Source organism: Felis catus, chromosome B3 (assembly GCF_018350175.1).
Source record: "Felis catus isolate Fca126 chromosome B3, F.catus_Fca126_mat1.0, whole genome shotgun sequence".
NCBI lineage: Eukaryota > Metazoa > Chordata > Mammalia > Carnivora > Felidae > Felis > Felis catus.
The window spans coordinates 42108656-42134186 of record NC_058373.1 but is presented as its reverse complement, the minus strand read 5'-3'; the positions used below and the strand labels follow the sequence as shown (position 1 = coordinate 42134186).

At 49.7% G+C, this 25531-nt stretch overlaps 1 protein-coding gene across 13 annotated transcripts in view; it reads left to right on the top strand.

The window, feature by feature from the left end:
- Positions 1 to 25531, top strand: part of TLN2 (talin 2) — a 442548-nt gene that overhangs the window by 377401 nt on the left and 39616 nt on the right. For 12 of the 13 annotated variants that reach the window (XM_019832310.3, XM_011282911.3, XM_019832308.3 and 9 more), the window contains 7 exons: positions 2298 to 2399; positions 4960 to 5079; positions 12052 to 12198; positions 18712 to 18878; positions 19735 to 19918; positions 23193 to 23318; positions 23526 to 23642. In XM_019832310.3, the coding sequence (XP_019687869.3) occupies positions 2298 to 2399; positions 4960 to 5079; positions 12052 to 12198; positions 18712 to 18878; positions 19735 to 19918; positions 23193 to 23318; positions 23526 to 23642 (963 nt within the window). The remainder of the gene's footprint in view (positions 1 to 2297; positions 2400 to 4959; positions 5080 to 12051; positions 12199 to 18711; positions 18879 to 19734; positions 19919 to 23192; positions 23319 to 23525; positions 23643 to 25531) is intronic. The other variant, XM_019832311.3, reaches the window with a different exon arrangement.

The window sequence follows — 25531 nt, the reverse complement described above, 5'->3', positions numbered from 1 at the left end:
GGAACTGCTAATGACACCACCCACAGAGGCCGGGAACAAAGGGGTTTTTTTCCTCAGTTCCACAGGGTATACAAGTAGGGTTTTATTGGTACCCCTACACTCGGACCTACCCAGACCTGCCAGCCAAAGCCCAGTGAACCACCTAGTGCCTCTTCCCCATTCCCCTTTCGTTCAGCTCACCCCAAACTGCCCATCGCTACACACTTTGGGCTAAGTGATATTCCAGATCCTTTGACCCCCTAAGCGTTGAAGTATTAGGATTGGCACACATTCTTAGTTCTGGTTATTTGGTTACATTATTGATACACTGTTAGCATCATTGTCTGAACTTCTTAAAGCCATTGAGCGACTGGCGGAAAAAAACCAACGTGCGCCCAAAGTTGATTCTAACGTGGACACAGTTTACACCACTTTTGGTGCTTCTGCTGTGGAGGTTCTTTTTGGAATTCTCTCTCCATGTCTAAGCACCAGAAGGTTTGGGTTAATATGAAGTAATCAACTTTCTGGTCTACCTCGGATAAAGAACTCAAGCCCTCTGAACCTCGATTTCCTCATTCAATGAGGTTAGTGGCCCTCGGCCTTGGGACTCTTGTGAGTCCTTTTCTTTGTTTGAGTTTTTGTTTGGGTTATTAGATGGTGGTGGTGGTGGTTTAGTCTTTTTGATCGGGGTGGAGATGAAAACAAAAAAAACCTGCTATCTGCATCACTACTGTTTCCTGCGAGAAAGGTCATGTTAACATCCCCCTCAAAAAAAAGTAGGAAGGCTATAATTAAAATCTCAGAGTAAAGGAAAGTTCTTTAAACTAAAGAAATCTGGAATCCAAAAATTCGGCCCCTTTGATCTTAATTGTGTCACTGTCCTCAGATTGGTAAGTTTGCCACGGTAGCCTGAAGCCCCTGTGTTCCGAGCTGCCCTCCAGCTCCAGCATCCTGGTGTGTTTGCAGTTAGGCCACATTTCGTATGAAGTCTCCCAGCACATTGCTGGACACTTAGAAGATGCCCAGTCAGTCTCTACAGAGAGAAGGAGTCCACAACTCAGTCCTCATTTGACCAACAGGGTCCCCATAGTGCATTGGAGACTTAGACAGCAGCTCTATCCTTGGCAAGGAAGCCTAGACAGATCCACTCTGGGGTCTGTGCTGAGGCTTTGATGGGAATTATATTCCCGAACTGTGCGGCCACATCACACATAGGCTGTAGTGATACGCCCCCTGGTCTCTGCCCAGACTTCAGACTGTCTGTCATTGCCTACCCCGGACCTCACGTTTTCCCCATGATTTCAAGGTTCTTCATCAGACAGACCAGCTTCATCCCCATGCTCTCAACAGCCCCTCTTCTGTTCACTATACTCCCTCTACCTGTATTCGTTTCTCTTTCCTCTACGTCCTTACCTGGAATACCATTCTGCAGTCAGTGGCGACAGTAGCGATGATGATGGTGGCAGACATGGGTCGCCTTTCTCATCGTCATAGTGCTCATTGACATCATCATCATCTTCTTCATTATCCTGGTCATCATCTCTTCCTTCATCTCACTTGATGTGCCCTACAACAGCCTGGCGCTAGGAAGTCTCCACTGAAGGACCTGAGACTCAGAGTATAAGCGACCAGCTTGAGGCCCCCTCACAAGCCCTGGAACCAGGGCTTCTGAACCAGTATGCCCCCAACCCTTCAAGGGACAGAGTCACTGTCCCACTTGTTCCACCTCTTCCCCCCACAGTGATGTCTGTCATTTGTCAATTCCTGTTGCTTTCAGTCAGATGAGCAGCAAGTTGTTCCTAGTGGTTCCAATTCCTTGTCTTCCCCAACCTAGATCAGAAGTGAGAGTTCGAGGGTGTACACTCTGTGGGCTACACCAGTCCTAGGGAAGCCATTCAGGACGTAGATTCTGCCTCCTCTCCTGAGTCATCTTCTGTCATTCTGTGCTTCCCTAGAAGTGTCTGGCTCATGCCCACTGCCATATGCTTGAACTCTAACCCTGCTTCTTGGAACATCTTCCCCACCTTTTGTGTGTGGCAGACTCCTCCCCTGGTAAGAGTTGGCAGAAATGTCCTTCCTCTGGAGTGCCCTCCCTCTCCTCTCAGACAAGGCTTGGGACCTCCTTGCCTGTGTACCCCGAGGGCCATCTTGGCACTTCTGTTAAAGCCCTTATCGCCAAAGCTGAGGGATGCTGTCGACTCTAAGCCAAAGAAATTCTGTGGGCGTCTCCATTTTCAAAGTTCTGATTCTAATAAAATACAGTCCACCCTTCAACTGTCCTCTCCTGACATGTGGGTGCTTGTTTCTCTCCTCTGTAGCTGGATGAAGGCACTCCTCCAGAACCAAAGGGAACATTTGTCGACTACCAGACGACTGTGGTTAAATACTCCAAAGCCATTGCGGTAACAGCTCAGGAAATGGTAAGAGGAAAAAAGCTGCCCCACCCACCGTTGGTTGCCCTGTTGTCCTCCACTACCACCACTGAGTCATCAAATCAGGGTCTGTGTTGGAGAGAGATGACTCCGCGTTTCTCGTTCCTTATGGGCCCCAGCTCTGTGCTTTATCTGTGATCTCTCCGGCTGCCTCTGGTCTAGACGCCCCAGTCTGCGGGAGCTCTGATTTCATGGAAAAGCTGCAAGAGGGAATTACAGATAATTGAGACTTGGGCATGAGGACAGGGGAGCAAAGGAGGGAGAGAAAATGAGAAGGAAGTTGGAGGTAAGGGGAAAGAAAGAAATCCTATCTGCCTCGCCAAGGACTGGACGTGTTTTATCAAGTTACAGTATAAGAGAAGACACATGGGGGTAGTGCAGACTACAGTATGTGGACAATAAGATATGCTAGTCTGTCAGGCACAATGAAACAGCATGGGTCTGTAAAATCAATTTCCCAGACAACAGAAGGCATGTAACCTTTGGAGGTAATTTTCAATGTTTCTTTTTTCTTAGAATGTATTGCCCTCAGAATCGGATTAGATGCATCTTTAGATAAAAATGGCATTGAGAGACAGTGAATGCTATCTTGGTATGCTCAAAAACAATACAAAAGATGACAAATGGTGTCCTCAAAAATACATAGTACGTAGTAAGAAAGCTCCTCTTAACCTCTGAAAGCTCAGAGGTCACAGAATAAAATTTTGGAAGACGCCTCTCTGCTGCTGCCACGTGAGGCCTGAGTTGAGAGAGGAGGTGGCTTCCCAGCTCGAGGGACTGAGTCCGGGCCTGGCTCCTGCCCCACCAGACCCAGCACCTCTGGATGGTTTTGTCATGTAGTCTCACGTCCACTAGAGGTTGAGCTTGGACCACAAAGGCTTCCCCGGCTGCTGCTACTCCTTCTTAGAAACTCTGTGATTGTGCCAAGCTCATTGGTACTTAAAAGGATTTGGGATGGGAGGGGGAACAGGAGCAGTGCCTGTCTCGGCGACTAAAAGAGCTGGAATTGGGCCCATGCTGGTTCTGCTCAGGGCGCTCCAGGGCGGGGCACAGGTCGCATCGGGCGGCCCTCCTGTGCCAAGTTCTCTGAGCAGAGAGCACAGCGCAGCAGGAGATGAAGGTATTTTGAGTGGCCTCGTGGCGTTTTCTGGAACCTCTCGCAGGCTAGGTTCTCAGCAGGCCCATCCTGATCCTTGATGTGCATGCTCTTGAGCAGCCCCGCCTAGGATGGCATGTCTGCTCCTAGGCTGGCTGGCCTGGACCCTGAGTTGGCAAGGGTCCGCTTCGCCATGCCAGGTTGCCCGGGATCCAGGGCTCACACAAAGCACCCTCCCTCTCGCAGGGTGTTTAGCGTGTGTGTTCCTTGGGAGCCCACGCCTATGCCAGAAAGCCTGTGATGTTTTCTGGTACACCTGCGTTAGATGGCTACATGTTCCCATCCAGCCCCCGTGACTATGGAGCCATTGAAAACATTTTTTAAAGCCCTTTGAAGCCAAAGTCTTCTAATGCCACCAAGAGAGAGGAGAGGGTAGGGCAGGAGCAAAGCCTCTTAAGAGAATGAGGATATCTTCCCGGGTGGCAGTTAAAACTGCTGTTGTGACAACCAACAGGCATTTTGTTGGAGGAAAAGGAAAAGCTAGAAACCACTGTGTTAGCCTTGTAGGGTAAACTTAAGTTTTTCTATGAAGCAGGAGGAAAACACTGAATATCCCGATAATGAAAAGGCAGAGCTCGACCGTTTAGGCTCCAGTATACTCTTTTTTAAGTTTATTTATTTTTGAGAGACAGCACAAGTGGGGGAGGGGCAGAGAGAGAGAGAATCCCAAGCAGACTCTGCCCAGTGCGGGGCTTGAACTCACAAAAACCAAGAGACGTGACCTGAGCCGAAACCAAGAGTCAGACGCTTAACTGGCTGAGCCACCCAGGTGCTCTAGAGTGTACTCTTAACTAAATTTGTGGCTGAAACCTTATTCTTTGGCACAAATTTACTACAAAGCTATATTCTCTTTGAATATCGTCCTCCCAGACATCCGGCTCGCCCATCCCTCCTCAGTCATGATTTCCTTAACAGCCCTGTCCTCATGCCCTCTTGCCCGTGTGGGACCTGCTTCTGGGTTCCCAGAGACCAGGTCAGCTCTCTGCAGAAGCATGTGACCAGGGATGTGCACTGCATGGGGCCCGTGCCCCCCGTGTTTCCCTGGGGAACTCTCCTGCCGACCTGCAGGGCCGGCCGGGCCAGGGGCTGCCACGCTCACCTCCCGGAGTGGACGCCCGTGAGGGCCCGGCCTCCACGCTGCACAGCCGGGGCCTAGCATGTCGCCCACTGGCCTGGCCAGGGCCTGCTGGCCTGAGAGGGGCCCTGGCCTGTTGTGCACGTCGCAGCATGGGCTTCGCTTGAATTGCCCTCTCCGGTGCCCAGCCCCCCACGCAAGTCAAGAGCTTAAAAGTGAACGAACCCCTTTGGCTTCCAGTGATATTAACACGTGGTTCTCATGCTTTTCTCTGTATGTGTATGTGTGTTTGTGTCTTGCTTGTTTTCTTTTTCCAGATGACTAAGTCGGTTACTAACCCGGAGGAGTTGGGAGGACTGGCTTCACAAATGACCAGTGACTATGGGCACCTGGCTCTCCAGGGCCAGATGGCAGCAGCCACGGCGGAACCAGAGGAGGTCTGCCATCATAAGCCCCTGTTTTAAGAAGCACATGCACACTGGTACCCACGCCCGGGGGATGCTCTATAGCGTAGCTCCACCCTAGAAGATTCCAGCCTGATAGCCGCAACTATCACTACTACTCTAGTAGTAACTCTAGTTTTCACTACTCTCCTGCCAGCCCTCCAGGTCCAGATCCAGTAGCCCCGGGCTGTGCTCAGAGCTCACTGTCCTTTCTGATGCCAACAGGCTGAGAGCTGGGTCCATCTGGGGATGCAGGTTTTCAGACAGACGGCCTCTGCTGAGAGTGTTCGGCCAGCTCACCTCCCTTCCAGCCCATCACCTGGCTCCCAGGGCAGAACACATGCTGCCATCATCCCCGTGCTTAGCACATCCCCCGCAATTGTTTTCCTGTTTCTAAAGGCTCACAGAGATGTTGGAAGAACCAAGTATGGGAGTTAACTGCCTCTGATTAAGGGCCGGGTAGCCTGCTTTTGTGTAACAAAGTCTTGTCCAAATATGGTTGGTGGCTTTCTAAGATCTACCCCCCATTATCTCCTTTGGACCCCTCTGTATTACCTACCTGCCTTCCCTAAACGCACTTTCCTTAGTGGCCAAACACAGACTTTGCCTTAGAATGCCTGCACCTGTAAGATTCTGAATTTGGTGAGAGGTTGGTCCCAAAGGCCACTTTCTAAGAACCTGCTTTCATCTCTGATACCCCAAGTAATCGGGTGGTCCTCTGGGAAACAAACAAGCCGGTGGGGGCTTCACATGCCTGAATGCTGCACCCAGACCAGTGTTAGCACACAGAAGGTGCCCCTCCCCGAGCGACCGCCCGGCTCCTTAGAGACTGAAAGCTCAGTCTGGGATAAAGAATAGTGGAGTCGATTATAGGGACACTGGGAAGATGAAGGTAACTACATACTGTGGGAGTTAGCATAGCCATTTATGAAGCACAGGTCCTGTATATGATATTCCTAAATGAAGCGTGCTGTCAGGATGGAAGGCTGTGACTGATCTACCTTTCTCTTTGTGGTGACAGCCCGTGTCCCCAGGTTACTTGGTGTCATTTCTCCTAGGAGTCCCTTCTAAGTATGTCTTTACAAAGACTCCCAGAGATAATGCAGGAATGACCCAAAACAAAATCACTTGCTAACATATGTTGTAACAACGCATGTAAATAGGAGTATCATATGTATGTACCTGCATACATATATATCTAGCATGGGACGATGTAAGTTTCTAACAGTGCCTGCATTTTGAGATTTTAGTATGGTTGAGTATTAAGGCTGCAGCATGAATAATCCTGTTTGTAATGAGTCTGTTAAGTTACTACCAAGAAAGAAAAATCATCAGACCTCCCCACCTTGACCCCAGTCAGGATTCTGTTGATTCTTTACACAGTCCTGATATTTTTTTTAAATTCTTTTTTAATGTTTATTTTTTGAGAGACAGCACAGGCAAGGGAGGATCAGAGAGAGGGGGAGACCCAGAATCTGAAGCCGGCTCCAGGCTCTGAGCTGTCAGCACAGAGCCCGACACAGGGCTGAAACCCACGAACAGTGAGATCATGACCTGAAGTCGATGCTTAACCGACTGAGCCACACAGGTGGCCCCTGCCCAATCTTTTTTTTTTTTTAAATAGGCTCCCTGTGTTAGTAAGATCATCTGGACTCCTATAACTCGTTTGATTTTACTCGTGCTTTTGAATTTCCTGAATAAACGTAAGGGAACTTGGGTTACAGAAAGGGACAGTTTGGACCGAAGGAAGCAATGTTAGGCTTTGTAGGACTGAAACACTAACAGGCTGTGGGGAAGGTTCGGATCTCTGTTTGCAGAAATCTTTAAAGATGGAATCTACATTTGTCTGGTTGGTTCAGATGTTGACCTGCCTGAGTTACTGAGTGGAGAGCCCATGATCTGTGGAGACCTTTCCACATCTGAGTTCTTCGCAGCTACCCGGCCCATGTGTGAAACAAGCAGGTTTTCTTACTGCAACCCAGAGCATGAAGCAAAATACAAAATAATGCCAGAGCGGCCGGGAAAGAAAAGGTATCGTTAAAAGCACAACACAAAATGACTTTAGTTCCTGGCCCTGCGTTTGTAGCAGCTGACGTTTTCATTAAGGTTCTCCCTTTTCACCATTGCATCTTGAGTTATATTTTACATTCCAGACACAAGAGCAGTGTGACCTGAAGCAAAAGGGGGCAGAGAGAATATAAAATTACCAGTGGCTTGCTCAGGAAAATTCTTTGTGTGCATTTGCCAGACAGATATTTAGGGGAAAACTGAGAAGGTTGGGAGATCCCTAAAGCAATGTAGGTTTTTTTTTTTTTTTTCCAAGACTGTGGAATTAGTTTTATATCCAAGAGGGCCCCACATCACAGCATGTGAAAGTATTTATACCCAGGGCAAATACGAAGCCAGTCCCCCGGCCGCAGTCCTGTAGGCTGTGCCGAGTCAGCGCTTTGGGCTTTCCCGGAATGTGACCGTTCGCGGACAGGTCCCAATTCTGCCCTCTGAACATCCAGCAGGAGCTCTATCTGCTGCCGCTTCCATGGGAAACGCACCTCCTGTTAACATCACCGTGAAAACTACTTTCTTCAGAAAAACTAAAACCCTCAGGCAACTTCACGATCTAAGATCACTGCTCTCCTTAAAAAAGGAAATGTAGATCCTGTGAGCCCCAAGTCCTGAATATAAATGCCGGGGGAAGGTTCTAGTGACTACAGCTTTGTCTCTGGAGAAAACTCTGCTGGGACCATCTGTAATACTGCCTGTCTCCAAAGCCGGCGGGAACGTTCGTCAAAGAGCCTGTGGCAAGAACCACAGCCTTTTCCCAAAAAATGAGACGAGTGTCTGCTCTAGAATTCTCTAAAACTTTCCACTCCAGGACACAGTTTCTATAGGTGGGAAGTGATTCTTTGCTTCTGTTGTACACTTTTGATTTCTCCTTTTAAGGAGAAATTTGTAAAGCCTGTCATGGTAGCCATTTGTTGTCTCTTCAGTGTTCCCAAGCTCTCCCGGGCAGTTATGTGACCTGATTTCAGATGTGATGGTTTTGGAAGCCTGAGCAAAATCTGTACGTTTTGTTTAGTTTTATGTAGTAAAGAAGATGATCCGTATTTCTGAGACCCCCCCCCCCACTTGAAATTTGATCCAAAATTTCATAAAGACCAGACTTCCAATTTCCCCCAAGGCATAAAACCAGGAGACGATGCCCATTTTATTTGGGCAAGAAGGGAACTGAAGGCTTTTCTTGCCGTTCGAGTAACGCTTTGACTAAAGTTGCCAACTTAAAACCCCAAGTTGGATGTCTCTGAGCAATATTCCTTTATAACACACCCTGGTGGTAAGGCGGATCACCCTGGGGACTGGTCCAGTTTGCTGAGAATTGCAGTGTTGCTTTGACAAGTTAACATTTTTAAAGCCCTTATCTTTTTTGAATACAGTCTTCAAAACACATCCCCTTTCTCGGATGTTCCTCCAGCAGTACAGGATGTTCTGGGACACCGCAATAGAGTACGTTGCTTCTGTCATCCCCTTTTACGTAAACGCCTGCTCTGACTGTCCCACGTAGAAAAGAATACAATGAGAGGCGTTCATCAGGTCCATATCACGCGTCACACCCGTGACGGCTGCGGCCTCATTTACCGTCACAACTGCACAGTCCTTTGTTCTTCCCCATTTCACAGGTTAGCTGAGGTTCAGGGAGCTCACATTGTCCAAGACCACATAGCTACAGGAGTTAGTGTGGAAGCCACTTGAAATAACTTTTTGGAATAAGTGAAGTTTCAAGTAAGTACATAATGCATGGAAATGGCGGGATTCAAACCCAGGGCATCACAGCCTTTGCTTTTTGCCCCTCACCGAGCTTCCTCTTATCACAGCAGTGAACATTCACGTGGCACTTTCTACTTGGAGATGTTTCCACACACATATCTTTGACTTGGTGGTGTGTCAGCCCCGGGAAGTAGGGCAGCTTCTGTCCCATTTCACAGGTGAGGGACCAGAGGCCTGGGAGGTTAGCTGGCTCACCCAGGGAGTTGATGTCCATGAGAGGGCCGGCCAGAAGCAGGGTCTATGGGCCTTTCTGCTGCCCATGCTGCCCTCATGGGCCAAGGGCCAGGAGCGGGGCTGGCATCCTGGGACGCCTCCCTTTCTTGTTGCGTTCAGCCCTCGGCCTGTGGACGTGCGCAAACCCTATTTCAGCATGTCCTTTGTGACCCTCCGTCCTCCTGCATGCTGTCCACATAGTGCCGTGCGGCCAAGTATATAGGAGGATTGCATGGCAACCAAGAAAGCAGTCATGTGACCTGGCACAGACGTGATACCCGGACTGAGGGCTGGATTGGCCAGGAACCCCATGGGCTTGTACACCTGTGGCCTTATTTTAGGCGCATCCTTTTGCTTTCTGGTGCTGGGCTTCATCGGGGCTTCCTAACTGGAATCTCATCGCTAATGATCAGTGTCCTAGCTCCACAGTCGTCTTTACAGGATCCTTTGCTACGTGCACGATGTCCCCTCCAAGGAAGAGGCTGAGCGTCGGGACGTTGGGGTGCTTTTCATAGCATGGCCTCTTGCAGGGGTGCAGAGGGAGCATGCGAGTATTCTGCCCGCCCATAGGTTTCAGGCTCGACACAGTGCGGGAGCAGGTCCCTTCTCCCTCATACCCCGAGGGTGATTTGAGAGTGATTTAAGAGACCTCTGCTGGCCCTGGTGCCCACCACTGTGCAGACCGGAAGCTCAGGCGTGGTTCCAAGGAGAGAGTAGGAGCAGAGCACGGAGAATGTTCTTTCTGGGCCTGGTCCTTCCTAGCACCGAGGTCACCCACCTCGCTCTTAAGAGCTCTGACCCCGGGAGGCGCTTTGAAAGTCCTGCATGTTTGACTCAAGGCTCACTTTTTAAACATAATTCAGCTATTTTTAAAACTATTAGGAAAACCTGTGTGTATTTTTGAACATACTCTGGGCCAAGTGGTAACCCATTGGGGGCCACCAGCGCCTTACCGTGGGCTGCTGGGTGGCTTGTGCAGATGTCAGGCTGAGGCAAGTCTCTGCCTGCTATGGTTGAGGGGACTACGGGGAAAATCGCTCCTGTTTGCCTTATGCACAAAACAGGATTTTCTCAACACTGCAGCCAAATCAAAATACAGAAATGAGTTGGTGGCCAAGGCTATCTATATCTGGCCTTCAGAGTCTGACATTTAAACTTTGGCTCATTTAGCCTTATTGTTGACTTTTTATTGAGGCAGAGATAGAAGTTTTGACTCCTGTAGGAAAGGTATACTTAATAACAGATGATATCAGTTTTACATGTTGACTTTCCATGAGAGGTTTGGGTGGGGGGTAGGGGGCAGAGGGTGGCTCTGATCACTTCTCTTCACAGTCTCTGCACAGTCTCTTCATCTGTCATTGAGGTCTGACTAGTGAAGTCGTTTTTATTTTGAAATCATATGTTTCTTCCTCCATTTGTGCTTTCCCAGCAGCACCTGTCATTTAGAGCTCTGTAGGCATCCTTGACACAGAGCTCTTGCCTATGGATTAGTGCTAAGCCTCAAGTGTTTCCGGTTAAAGTACACGGATCTGAAAAAGCCTCGAGAGCCAGGCTGAGTTTTCAGCTTTCATGGGGCATCTTCCTACTTCAGCTGGGCCTCATGTTTAAACCAACAGCAAACAGCTACATTTCAGGGGTACTTCTGCTGAGTGGGTTGAATCGGACTGGAGATGGTCCATAAGAAACCCGGCCTGCCTGATCGTGAAGCTTTCGCAGCATCCCCAAAAGAGCCGAAGTTCCACTTTCTGGATCGGGACAATTTTCTATTAAATGGATTTAAACATGCTTTCAGCCTTAAAGGGTTAAGGGAATTACCTATCTTCCCAAAAGCATTATGTGTTTCAATAACAGAGTTAACATTTGCAGCCCCCTTGACTGCCCAAAGCCCCCCTTCCTAATAGGACGATGCTGGAAGACAGCACCCAGGTGGTCCAGATCTCCCAGCTTTTACTCGAGACACCAGAGATCTTAGTAGCTATTCTTGGTAGAATAGCTGGAAGGAGAGGCCACGGCTTCTTGCTATCGTGGAGTCTTGGAAATGATGCTTGTTCACGAGAGCTTACGGTTTTTTGTTTTTAGTTGCTTACTTCGGCTGGAGGGCAGATTATTTATGGCAGCTGTATTGATCAGACCCAAATGAAAATTGATGTGAAATCGCCAGAGGAATGCACACTTTGGGCGGTGGAATTTATTACCCTATAAAGAGACAGCTGGCAGCTTATCCATAGCGGAGCTCGTTTGGGTTCTTTTAGGCCAAGTACCTTTTATAATCACATGACCCAGAGGTCACTGAAAGAATGCGTGCCTGCTGAGCCTTTAGCTCTGCAAATATACCTTTTTAAGGAAACCTCACCCTTGCCTGATAGGCAGCCTGGGCCCAGTGTGGATATAGCTGAGGAAGGGGGCGTTCTGATTGGAAACATCCCGATGTTGCAAGAATCTGCAAGCTTTATGCTTCTTACTAAAGCTGTATATTTTGAACTTCTAATTATGTTTTAGGACTGTTGTGTGGAATAAATGAAAGCAAACGCAATACCTGCTTAGAAGAGGCCCTGACACACAGTAGGGGCTCAATAAGTGCTTGAATGGCTAATAATTACCCCCACAGAGTTCATCTAATGAACATCCCTATCAGGTGGCTCAGATATAAGTTGGCAGTTCACTGGAAAAGGTAACAAATATCAGAAAGCCATTAGGCTAGCAGGATGAGGTGTAGGCCTGCTTCCTGGGGACCGTGGGCATTTTACAGTCTCTAAAAGGGGAAGTAAAATCAATGAAATTCCATACTCCACCAAGCACAGACTCCTAACAGCAGTGGAATTTTCCTAGCCAGGCTCCCATAGGACGTAGGAGAAATTTTCCACGTAGGGGAGACCTCGATGGCAGAATCCCTCATGCTTCTCTTTCCCCACCCCGGGCTTGCCTCCGCAGATCGGCTTCCAGATTCGCACACGTGTGCAGGACCTGGGCCACGGCTGCATCTTCCTGGTGCAGAAGGCGGGGGCCCTCCAGGTGTGCCCCACGGACAGCTACACCAAGAGGGAGCTCATCGAGTGTGCCCGTGCAGTCACAGAGAAGGTAAGGAGCAGCCCTCAGGTCAGACACGGCCACGGTCACCCACACCCGCCCTCGATGGTCCACCGTGACCAGTGACATAAGCGGGACGCTGTGCCAAAAAGGATCCAGTCAGGTCTGGTCTTCCCCCACATGCAGGGATTCCCCAGGGATGGGGCACATAAGGGGGCCGGGGTAATCCATAGCCCTGAGAAATTCCGAACATGGGACGTACTGTCCCATGAAAGTCAGGGCCCCGGCAGTGCACTTCCTTGATGGGTTTTCTTGTAGGTAGACTGGACAGACCACATCACAGTCACGTGAGTACCAGGAGCCCCCTTTTGACACTTGTCCCCTGGGCTTCCTTCTCAGGGAGGCTCCCAGGTGCTGGGGACTGAGTAAGAAAGGCCTGAAGCTCTCTTCGGGTTACCTCCTTCCTCCCAGAAGAGACTGAGGTGTGCAAGGGTTGAGCACCGCACCCAAAGTCGCACGGCACCTTGGTTGAAAGAGCAGGATCCTGCGTGATCTTTTTAGAGTCTAGCAGCGGCTGTTTGTGGAGAGAACCCCATGGTGTAGCGAGTGGGGCTCCAGGGTCTCAGCTAAGTTATCTCACCTTTCTGAGCCTCTGTACCCTCACCTGCAGAATGAGCACAGAGAAATACAATTCCTGGCCCATAGGGTTGTGAAAATGAAATGCGGTGATAAGCGTGAAGGTGCTTGCTTGGCATCGTGCCAGACACACAACCCAACGTGTCACAGATACTTGCTGTCCTCTGTAAGCTGCCTTCCGACACCCTCCTCCCACGAAATGTACCCTGCTCGACGAAGCCGTTCCCCGTATCCCTTCGTTCCCGTGGCTCCCTGATGGCCCCAAAGTACACTCCTCTTCTGCTTTGCTCATTTCTTAAGAGTCATTTTTCAGGACAGCTGTTTTGCAGGCCGAAGCATCTGTGCTTTGCTGGCTTCTCCCTCTCCTTCTCTTGGGTCCCCAGGACACAGAGCTCTGCACTGTTGAGCAGCCTGGCCACAGGACTCAAGGGCCGGGTGGGGGACCCCTCACCTGGCAGCTGCCGGTACAGATGCTTTTCTGTACAGGGCTGCCAGCCGAAGCCAAGCAACGCCTGGCCGTCTCCTGCAGCCCACAGGACTACCCAGGCCTCCTCGGACTCCACAGGATGAGGAAATAAATCTCTCAGCCGGAGGAAGGCATTCTCCCTCCTTTCAAAGCCCTGCCTTGTTGTCGAAGTTACTCTGGCTGGGTTCCCTTGTTGAAGACCTTGGAATTGGCACATGAAGGCAGGGAAGCAGAGGTCCAAGCAACATGATCTTCCTGAGCTGTTCTCTGTCTTACTGCTTCTCCCAGCAGAGGGTCCTTGCCACCTCCTGCCCGGAGGAGGCTCAGAGTCAGAGGATCAGCTGTTCAGACTAAACCAGCCTTTTTGGTGCTTTCTTGCTACGTGCTCTGGCCCCCCATCTCCACCTGGTGTGTCTTTCTTACATGTCCTGGTTGTGTCTGTAACTTCCCACCAGCCGCAAGAGGCTTCACTTGCTCCTCTTCGTGTCCTTGTCCCCTAGGAACTAGTAGCTGCTCAGTAAACTCACACAGCTTTTGTAGCAGGCGGACACTGTTTCCGTGCTCTTTGAATCTGGCTGAGAACGTCCCTTTCGTTCTCATGATCACTCGTCTTGGCCTTTGTCTCCTCAGAGAGTTCTTTCTGGAAACTAGATGCTTGATTCTCAGGCCATCTCTCTTCCTGGTGGGACATAGTGGCATTTCACTCCAGGAAGGAGAATCAGGCAAAGGAGGAAGAGAAGCTCTTCCTTGTGGGCTAGTCTTGGGATGTGGCCGGTGCTCGGGAAGTGGGCCCTCTGCCCCGCATGCTGGGTTGTGTCCACCACCTCTCCTAAGATGTGAGCAGCGCAGAAGGAAGAGAGCATACGAGCTCTGTGCCTCTCAGTGTTGCTATAACTCCTCTGTCCCGGCCATTGTATTTTCAGAAAATGCATTCACGAAACTTTGCAGGCTCTTCTATGAGCCAGTCATAGTCAAGGGTGGTGCGTGTGTGGGCACAGAAAGATTAATACGACAGCTCCAGACTGTCTCTCAACTCAGAGCCTCCGGTCACTGGCTGGACGCGTGCTGTTTTAACCTGTGCTGAATGAGCTGCCCCGAAGCCAGGGACAGCATGCTCGTGTCTCTGGACGAGGACGGCTGACACTTTGAGCTGGCTTCTGCAGGATGAGCAAGTTAGTGGCTAGAGAATGGGGAGGGGAGGGGAGGCACCGGCAGGCAGGGGGCAGACCCACTGCATGAGAGGCGGGGGAAGTGAGGAGCTGGGCCATGTGGCAAGAATGTGGCAGGAAGCCACAGAAGTGGAACTGGTCTGGTCGTGGGAGGAACTCAGCTTCCCTTGACAGCAGGAGAGAATTGTACGCAAGGGCGTGGGGTTAGCTTTGTGTTATAGGAAAGTGTGTCTAGGAATAGCGAGGGTTTTCTAGAAGGGGTGATGGGTGGCAGGTGGCAGTGAAGGGTTTCTGACTTGAAAGGCACTGGAGGGAACACAGCCAACTTGCTGGACTCTCAGGTCACTGGAATTATTATTTAGTGACAGGTGATAGCTCAAGGGAGTGTTGGGGTGGAGAGGTGATGCACGCAGGTCTGTTCTGGGCTCTAGCCTCAGTGGAGTCGACCATAAAGAATTCCTCATCGATAGGCAGCCAGAGGAAGGAATATCGAGTGTTAGCAGAAGGCTGTTCTACAGAAAACCTTATCAGAGCAGGGCACAAATGATCACACTTTTCACAGGAGCCTGAACTTCTTTCTGGTTCCACAAACGTAATCCTATTAAAAGTATCTCCCTGCTGATCAGCTAGTATGTGATCATGTGTCATGCTAGACGGTTTACATACGTCCTCCCTCCTTATTCCTCCCAACAAGCCTTATAGGCAAGAAATAATATCCCCATTTTACAGATGAGGAAACCAAGGTCAAACAGCTTGCCCCAAGTTGTTTAGCCAGCCGGGGTGCCTGGGTGGCTCCGTCAGTTGAGCGTCCAACTTTGGATCAGGTCATGATCTCAAGGTCTGTGAGGTCAAGCCCCATGTTGGGCTCTGTGCTGACAGCTCAGAGCCTGGAGCCTGCTTCGGATTCTGTGTCTCCCTCTCTCTCTCTGCCCCTCCCCCACTCATGCTCTGTCTCTGTCTCTCTCTCTCTCTGTCAAAAATAAAGAAACATTAAAAAAAAAAAGTTGTGGGGCGCCTGGGTGGCTCAGTCGGTTAAGTGTCCAACTTCAGCTCAGGTCATGATCTCACGGTCCGTGAGTTCTAGCCCTGCGTCGGGCTCTGTGCTGACGGCTCAGAGCCTGGAGCCTGTTTCAGATTCTGTGTCTCCCTCTCTCTCTGACCCTCCCCCGTTCATGCTCTGTCTCTCTCTGTCTCAAAAATAAATAAACATTTTTAAAAAAAAAAGTTGTTTAGCCAGTGAACGATATTCACTGGTATTCAGCCTGTGATGTTGACACCAAAACTGTGTTGTTAACCCATCAGCTGCGTGGAGTCCCATAGAGGAAATTAAGTGTTGTTGTATTGTACTTTTCTCCCCCTGGTTTTGAGATGCAATTGACAAAGGCACTAAGTTTAGGCTGTACCGGATGGTGATTTATCTGTCTTGTGTATTATAAAATGATTACCACAAGAAGTTTAGTTACAGTCCACCATCTCATGTAGATAAGAAATGTATATATATATTTCCCGGTGGTAAGATCTCTTAAGATTTACTCTTAACCCTGCTGTATAATATGGATGAATGCTACATCCCTAGTACTTATTTTGTAACTGGAAGTTTATGCCTTTTAACCACCTTTGTTCAAAACACAACTTCATTCCCACCAGGAATCTGATCCCTTTTTCCGTGAGGTTGGTTGGTTGGGTTTTGTTTTGTTTTGTTTTAATTTTTATTCGATGCGTGCAAACAAACAAAAAACTTCACCCATTTCTCCTAACTCCCATCCCCTGCCTCTGGCAACTACCAATCTGTTCTCTGTCTCTGCAAGCTTGCCTTTTTTTTTTTTAATGTTTTTTTTTTTTATTTTTGAGAGAGAGAGAGGGAGGGAGGGAGGGGCAGAGTGAGAGAGAGGGAGACACAGAATCTGAAACAGGCTCCAGGCTCTGAGCTGTCAGCACAGAGTCCAACACGGGGCTTGAACCAACAGACCGGACCGTGAGATCACGCCCTGAGCTAAAGTCAGACATTTAACCAAATGAGCCACCCAGGCACCCCTTGGCTTTTTAAATTCTATTTTAGGTTCCACATATGAGAGATCAAATGGCATTTCTTCCTCAGACTTATTTCACTTAGACCTTCGAGCTCTATCCATGTTGTCGCAAATGGCAAGATTTTATTCTTTTTCTGGCTGAATAATATCCCACTGGATGATAGGTCCCATATTTTCTTTATCCATTCGTCCGTCAGTGGATATTTAGGTTGTTTCCAATGCTTGGCTACTGTAAATAATGCTGCTGTTTGCCCTAGTGGCTACACCAATTTACATTCCCACCAGTACTGCAAGAGGGCCCCCTTTTCTCAACATTCTCACCAACACTTGTTCTTTCTTGTCTTTTTGATAATAGCCATGCCAGCAGGTGCGAGATGGTATCTCATAGTGGTTTTGATTTTCCTGATAGGTAATGACTTTGAGCATCTTGTCATGTACCTGTGGCCCATCTGTTTGTCTTCTTTGGGAAAATGTCCATTCAGATCTTTAGCTCATTTTTATCATTAGATTGTTCTTCTGCTATTGAGTTGTATGTTTTATTTACATATCTTAGGTATTAAACCCTTATCACATATGTGATTTGCAAATGCTTTATTCAGTAGGCTGCTTTTTATTTTGCTGATGGTTTCTTTGCTGTGCAGAAGCTTTTTAGTTTTCTGTAGTCTCACTTGTTCATTTTTGCTTTTGTTGTTTCATTTTTGATGTCAGATTCTAAAGTTCATCACCAGGACTTATGTCAAGAAGCTTACTGCCTATGTTTTCTTTAGGAGTTTCATGGTTTCACTTCTTACATTCAAGTATTTAATCCTTTTTAATTTTTGTGTATGCTGTATGACAGTGGTCCAATTTAAATTTTTTGCATGTAGCTGTCCAATTTTCCCAACATCATTTATTCAAGAGACTGTTTGTTCTCCATTGTATGTTCTTGGCTCCTTTGTCGTAAATTATTTGACTGTATGCTGGGTTTATTCTTTGCCTGTTCCTTTGATCCATGTGTCTGTTTTTATGCCAGTACCATAATGTTTTGACTACTGTAACTTTGAAGTATAGTTTTAAATCAGGGAGTATGATACTTCCAACTTTGTTCTTCTTTCTCAAGATTGCTTTGTCCATTCAGGGTCATTTGTGGTTCTCTAGAAATTTTAGGATTGTTTGTTGTATTTCTGTGAAAAATGCCATTGCAATTTGAATAGGGATTGTGTTGAATCTGTAGACAGCTTTGACTAGTATGGACATTTTAACATTGATTATTCCAATCTGTGAACATGGAGAATCTTTCCATTTATTTGTGCCTTCTTCAACTTCTTTCTTTAATGTCTTGCAGTTTTTCTATACACAGGTGTCTGACCTCCTTGGTTAAATGTATTCCTAGGTCTTGTATTCTTTTCAATGCAGTTGTATAAATGGGATTGTTTTCTTAATTTCTCTCTGATGGTTCCGTATTAGGGAAATATAACAGATTTTTCTGTATTGTTTTTGTATCCTGCAACTTTACTGAATTCATTGATGACTTCTGACAGTTTTAGATGGAGTCTTGAGGGTTTTCTGTATACAATATGTCATCTGCACATAGTGACGGTTTGACTTTTTCCTTTCCAGTTTGGATTCCTTTTATTTCTCTGAATTGCCTGATTGCTTTGGCTAGGGCTTCCAATATTCCGTTGAATAAAAATGGCAAGTGTGGGGATCTTTATCTTGTTCCTAATCTTAGAAGAGAAGCTCTGAGCTTTTCACTATTGAGCATGATGTTAGCTGTGGGATTATCATGTGGGCTTTATTATGTTCAGGTACATACCCTCTATGCCTACTTTGTTGAGAGTTTTTATTATCAAGGGGTATTGAATTTTGTCTGATGCTTTTTCTATATCTATTGAGATGATCAAAAGGTTTTTATCCTTTGTTGGGGTACCACATGGACTGATTTGTGGATGTTGAATCATCCTTGCCTCCCTGGAGTAAATCCCACTTGATCATGGTGTATGATCCTTTTAATGTTTTGAATTCAGTTCACTATATTTTGTTGAGGACTTTTGCATCTATGTTCATCAGGCATATTGGCCTGCAATTTTCTTTTCTTGTGGCATCCTTGTCTGGCTTTGGTATCAGGGTAATTTTGGCTTTATAAAATGAGTTTGGAAGAATTCCCTCCTTTTCTGTTTTTTGAGTTGTTTTTTTTTTTTTCAGTGATGTTTGAGTCTGAAAATCTTTGGGTTACATCTTTTTCATTTCCCTGTTCCCCCTGGCATTCTCTCTGTACCTACAGGTGTCCTTGGTGTTGTCAGCTCTCCAGGCTGGGAACAAGGGGACCCAGGCATGTATCACAGCTGCCACTGCCGTGTCTGGGATTATCGCCGACCTGGATACCACCATCATGTTTGCGACTGCAGGGACCCTGAATGCAGAGAACAACGAGACCTTTGCAGACCACAGGTATGGGAGGGGAGGTCGTCCTGGGGGCTTCTGGATCTGGAGAGGTTCAGGCTGGCCTGATGGATGTTAGAGACTGCTCAGAAGCCAGAAATGCGGTTATCCATGTTGATTTCAATAAGATGCTCAAGGGGAGAAAGTGAACCACATAATCAAAACAAGCCCTGCCTGCCAACTGTAAACATGGAGTCATGTTCCAGCTTTGTGCCTTTCACAGCCTGAACCCAGCCTGCTCTGGCAGAGGACAGCTTTTTGATCTTCTGCTTGCCAAGCTGAAAAGACGTGCCTCTCATTTGCTCCCAACCCCCGTGGGAGTGGCCAGGACAGCCACATTTAGCTCTTACATAAATGGGGAGGGGGGCTCTGAGCCTCCTGTCTCTCCCAGACTGGCTCTTTAGGCCCTGCTCCTGGAGGCTGGTGCGGGGGTCTCCACTTGCTGTTAGAGAACCACCCCCCCTCCCCAGTAGCCTTGCCACATGTCTGTCACCTTTCTTCCTCTCTCTTCAGTCCCAGGGCCGGGCTAGGGAGGAGACTGCCAATGCTGTCACCCATTCCAGGACCCAGCTGACCTCTCACTGAGCTACAGGGTTGGGGGCCAACCTGGTGGGCCTGAGTCTTTCGTGGAAGTTTACCATTAATCGACCAGGTGGATGCTGGGCTGACTTTGCTCTCCTCTCCCAATTTTCCGACACAGAAAATGAGTACCCCTGATAAGGGAGGGGAGACACATCACCTCTCTTTTTCAAAGCCCTGTAACAAAAAGCCCCGTATGAAGGGTTTCTTTGCTTCCTAATTGCTGGTAGCCAAACTTTGCCCTTTGTCTGTCCCTGTCTCCTCTGCCCTCCCCCCCCTTTCTCAGGGAGAACATTCTGAAGACAGCCAAGGCCTTGGTGGAAGACACGAAACTGCTGGTGTCAGGGGCTGCGTCCACCCCGGACAAGCTGGCCCAGGCAGCCCAGTCGTCGGCAGCCACCATCACCCAGCTCGCTGAAGTGGTCAAGCTGGGGGCCGCCAGCCTCGGCTCTAATGACCCTGAGACGCAGGTATGGGTGGGCCTCGGGGGGCGGGTCAGTCACCCTCACGTTCCCATAAACACTGTGCCGCAGACCGCGGAAGAGGCCCAGGGCGAAATAGGAACTTCTGCAGTAACCAGTAGGTGCGCGAGTATGTCTGTTGCTTTGGGGTCTGCTAGGAGGCATTTATCCTGGCAGGACGGTGGCACAGACTGTGATGGCAGCCACGAGGGTAGAGATGACTGGTGAGGGATTGAGCACAGTGACCCCTTGGGTATATGGGAGAGGGAAAGGTCGGGATGAGTGAGTGGACGGTGGCTCCCTGGAGAGACAGCCGGCATGGGCGGGGAGACAAAGGCGGGTTCGGCATGGGACCGTGCTAGACACACGTGCAGGTGGAACTAGAGAGGGGGCATAAGCCTGCACAGTTAAGGGCATGTGGATTCAGGGGTGTTGCCATACAGACAAGGACTACAGCCATAGGAGAGGAAGAGCGTGAGGCGAGAGAAAAAGGGGGGTTCAAGGCAGAGCCGAGGAAGCCACCATTTAAGACCGTGGTAAGGAGAAAGGGATGCCCAGAGAGATTGAGGAGCAGCAGCAGCAGCGGATAGGAGGAAAGCCAGGGGTCCTGATGCTAAGAGCGGGCGTGTTTCATTCCACCGGAGGCGCGGCTGAGTTGTCGAGAAGGTGAAGGTCTGAGAGCTGGCCACTGGCCGTCGTGCCACGGAGCGCCATTTGTGTGGCGTGGCCCGGTGAGGGAAAGGAAGGAAGCCAGCATGTATGGACACCCCTTGAGAAGTCTGGCTCTGGAGGGACGGGGAGGGACGAGCTCTGGGCTGGGAAGGGCTCTGTGCTCCTGTAACCACGCTTTGATTTAGCGCCGTCTGCCCGCTCCTTCGTCCTCAGCCTGGTGGTCCAGGTGAGGGACGGCACCCACAGTTCGCTAACCCCGGAGAGCCAAGTACCCACCACCGCTCCAGCGCAAGGTGGATACTCAGCAAATGTCTCCTTAGCTGTTACGGAACCAGTAGCCAACCAGGGCCACCAGTAATGGACTCTACCCGTTCCCAAGGGCAGAACCGAAAACCCCTCTGCTCCATCCCAGCACCATCAGATGGCCAACACCTCCGTGTTCACTGCTTATACCACTCTCAGTTAGCTCGTCTATTTGGTCCACGTGGACAAAACTGGATTGGAAGCCGCCTACCATCCAGTGCCCCTGTTGACGACAGCTACTGTTGTGGTTAACACAAGGCCGTCAGCTTTGCTCGCATGTGACCATGACCCTTCCCTGCCCGACATCCTCCAGTGGAGCAGAGCTCCATGAGGAAATGTTCCACATGTGGCCATTTTACTCCTCCTGCTGGATTGCTCTCTGATAACATCTGAGCTCCGATTGGCTGCCCCTTGGAATTTGAAGCATTCACAGAAATGCCTACCTGTGGTATTGTTCTTACCCAGTGGAGGAAGGAAAAGCTTAAAAACGCTCAGTGAGGTTGGAATCCACACTCTCCGAGCCTGGCTCAGCCTTAGGAAGAGTGAGCAGGCTGGGGAGCATTTAAGTCTTTGAACACACGGAAATGTATCGAATTATTTAGTCTTCACTCCCAAATGGTCTAGTAGATGTCCTAGAGCCCCAACTGCTAATGAGATCTCTAGTGGAAAATATCCTTTCAGAAAAATGTGGCTACTCGACAGTCAGATGCCCAGTGACCAGGGATGGGACGGTGCATGCTGGGTGTTAACAGCAACCTTTGCTCGCTGTCCCTTGTTCTTCCCTGGCGGCCCCTCCCCGCTGTGATGACCAGAATCAGTGTGAGTGAGGTCCACACCCGTCAGCCCTTCCTCAGGAGCCGATCCCCTTCTGCCCCTTGGTTTCAGAGGTTGCCAGAGGCTCCATGTACCCTGAGGGTAAGAAGGCATGGGATGGAGCCTGAAAGGTGGGAGGGGCAGAGGCACAGTGTCACTGTGCTCCCCAGCCATCTGGGACACTAGAGTTTCTGATGTGTTCTCATGTATGTTACGCAGCCACCCTCACAGCCAGGCAGTGAGATACAGTGGCACTGCCAATGCCATTTGTACGTGAGGAGCCAAAGCCCTAGAGCATAATCCAAGTGTGAAGGTTAAGACCATAACCCTTGGGATCATGCTGACTAGAGTCTGAATCCCAGCCCTGCCGCTCCCAGGCCCTGAGACAGTGTGGACAGGAGCACCATAGCTCCCACTTGAAACAGCAGGGGTGAGGATTAAGTGAGGGCATGGGTAGCGCACATGGCTCAGCGCTTGGAACACTGCCCTCAAGTAAAGGGAAGTTGTTGCGATTACAGCAGCAGGAGCTAAGAAGACTCGTGTTATGCATTCAGTGTCACGTCTTTCCTAAGTATGGCTGGTGCTTCGGACCCCAGGTCCAACACACACACTGTAAAGGTGGCCTGTGTTCTCTGTTGAGTCACGAGAGGGAAGATACCACATGCTGTCCGGTGTAATTAGGGTGCACACCTATCCATGCAGTCACTCTGTGAGTATTTACTGAGTGCCTGCTACAGGCCAGGCCCCATTCCGAGCGCAAAACACAACACACACAAGTCCAGGCTGGCCCGCCTGGAGCTCACATCCAAGTGGGGGGAGAAGACAACAATTCCACGTACTGATACGTGCTGTAAATAAGGGCGCGCTGATGGAATTTCAGGTGGGGGGTGGGGGATGGGGAGTGGTCAGGAAAGGTCTCGAAGGGCCCGACGTGTGAGCTGAGACGAGTAATGAGGAGAGCAAGAGCAGAGGCCCTGAAGGAGGAACGAGGGGGATCTGTCCTGGGGAAGATAGACCCGTATGCCCGTAGCATGTTGAGTGAGTCACAGAATCCTACGAACCAAAGCTGGAGACGCAGGCAGGATGCCACGGACGCCTTGCAGGGCAGGGTACGAGGCTTGCGTTTTGTTCTCCACGTTTGGGGTTACCAATTCAGGGTGCGGGTGAGTAGCGTTGCATCTCAGGCGTCTGCTTAGCTGGTCGCCTCCTTTCCTAGGCAACTTGTCGTCACAACTGCGGGCTGGGAGGTGTCCGAACGTGCTGGGTGTGTGTGGGGTCTGTCTTCTGGCTCAGCGTCAGCCTCCCTCGGGGAGACTCCTGCGTCAGCATCTTCAGGGGTGGCTCCTGGGGAGTCTGCCTTGCTGCAGGCTGTGGAGCTGCCGAGATAGAGACTGGCCTCCCGGATGCCCGCACCTGGCCCTCGGGCCGTGTGCTCTTGGTCTTGCCCGCAGGGGACCGCTGGGGCTGCTCACCTGGGCTCTCTGCTTTCTTGCAGGTGGTGTTGATCAATGCCATCAAAGACGTGGCCAAGGCCCTTTCAGATCTGATAGGTGCTACCAAGGGGGCCGCCAGCAAGCCTGCCGATGACCCCTCCATGTACCAGCTCAAGGGGGCCGCCAAGGTAGAGCGGGGTGCCAAGCAGGGACAGGCGTGGCGGGCGGTGCAGAATGAGAGAAGCACACCCAAGAATAATGGGAACATGTGCATCTGAGCGCCTTCCTTGCTCAGCAGCGTTTTGTCCTCCTGGCATCAGAGCCAGAACTAAAAGGAGCGGGGAGTAGACCTCAGGGTGCTCCTCATTTTCTCTCGGCCTCTCCTTCCTATGCAGGTGATGGTGACCAATGTCACCTCCCTCCTCAAGACTGTAAAGGCAGTGGAGGACGAGGCCACCCGGGGCACACGGGCGCTCGAGGCCACTATCGAATACATGAAACAGGAGCTCACGGTAAGGAGCCAGCAGTCACCTCCCTCGGGCATCCCATCCACGTGCAAGAGCTGACACCCCACCCACCCCCCAGACATCTCAGTGATTTGTAGCATAAAGAGGTTTTACCTGGGGCACCTGAGCCCGGGAGGCCCACTCACCTGCCTGCCGGCAGCTTTGCATAATTGAGGCCCCGGGCGTAACCGACCTCATCAGCGTTTGTCTACAATCAATTTGTAATTAAGAAATCAATTAAAATGTGTCACTTAGGACTGTTCAGGTTTAGTTCCACTAAAACTGGAACTGAAACTAAAGCATTACAGAAGATTGCCGGCAAAGGGAAAACTCGGTACGGGTGTTGGCTGTCACCTTGAGCTTAAATGATGTGTGTGGCGTGTAGGCCCACCCAGCACCTCCTGATTCCCAGTGCCGTTAGCATCAGCTCACACGGCCGCCCACATACGGATTTTAGAGGGTGAGGTGCCCTGTTAGAAAAACACAAATGCCTTTACCTGAGATACTGGCCTGTAAAATTCAGCATCTTTCTGTGCGTGGTCCCTCTGATCTCCAAGAAATTGACCGCATGTTCTTTCTTGCCATGTTCCCGCATTGTATAGTGAGGGTGTCCCGGTGTTCCTGTGATATGGATATTCTCTCCTGTTCTTTTGATCCTGTGATGGCTGTGGATTGACTCACCCTAATCCCTAGAAATAGAAATATGCTGAAAATGAGGGTTTCAAACAGATTTCTTTCTAACTGGAGGTCTGATCACAGATTCGGTTTCTCTGTGCGGGGAGCAGGGGACCTGCTTTTGCTTCCAGCTACTCTGCGTCTTTAGAGAGTCACCTGGGAAGGCCGAAGGCCCCTGCGGATCAGCAGTATAAAGCAGCAATTCTGTTGGGTTTTGTTGGTGATTGAGCCTTGGGTTCTCTTGTCCTGTTTTTAATTAAGCCGGTCTTGCTTGGTGTTAAACCCGGTTCTTGCACAAAGAAAAAACTGAAAATTGCAGGTGGTGTTGTTAAGCACTGCCTCCTGACGCTCACCTGCCTCTGTGGGCTGTATGTTTCCTGTCAAAAGTCCGGGTCTGTATTCTGATAGGTGTGGGTGGGGCTAATGGTGGCAATGGAAGAGATTTGAAACTGGGAGCTTTCCTGGGACATTACCCACGGTCAACCAAAGTCTGCCAACGTGGTTTGGAATTGACAGAGGTTGTGTGTCTCCGCGGACGTGGGAAGTTTCCAAAGGAGCATGTGCCAAAGGGCCACATTAATGCAAAGGGTTCCATACATGTGGTATTCGTTCCCCTTGAGCGTTCAGGCATGGTCCTGGGTAGCTTAATTGCACCTGCCCATTTTTAGGGGGCTGGTGATGTTTGGTGCTGGCTAACAGGCTGCAAGGATGCTGGCTGGGTTCTCCCCTTTGCCTCAGGGAAAACTACCTGGCTGAAAGGTGGTTGCCTGGGGCTGAGGACAGAGCAACCCCAACTGGTTTAGGAGTACTCATGTGTGGGGACAGATGCACATGCAACATACAGCCCCTGGCACCAATCACTCATGTTAGAGAGACAAGACAGATGGGCTTGAAGCAGAAATGGCTGGCTTGACTGACAGGTGGAATTTTAAAGTGGGATATTCACTCAGCACGGTTAATTATTTCAGCTTCTCTAAAGAGTGGTGTGTGTGTGTGTGTGTGTGTGTGTGTGTGCATGCGTGTGTGGTTTTAAATAATTCACAGTGTCACTGTGGCGCCCTCGACACGAACGCCTCCACACAATTATGCAGTTATATTTGTAAGACAAGCTAAGAATAGAAGAAACTGAATGCTTCATTTCCCCCAACCCCACACCCTCTTAAAGAAAGAAAGGGGAGTTCACAGGGATGCGTCCAGGTCCGTCCTGCCCCGGAACCAGC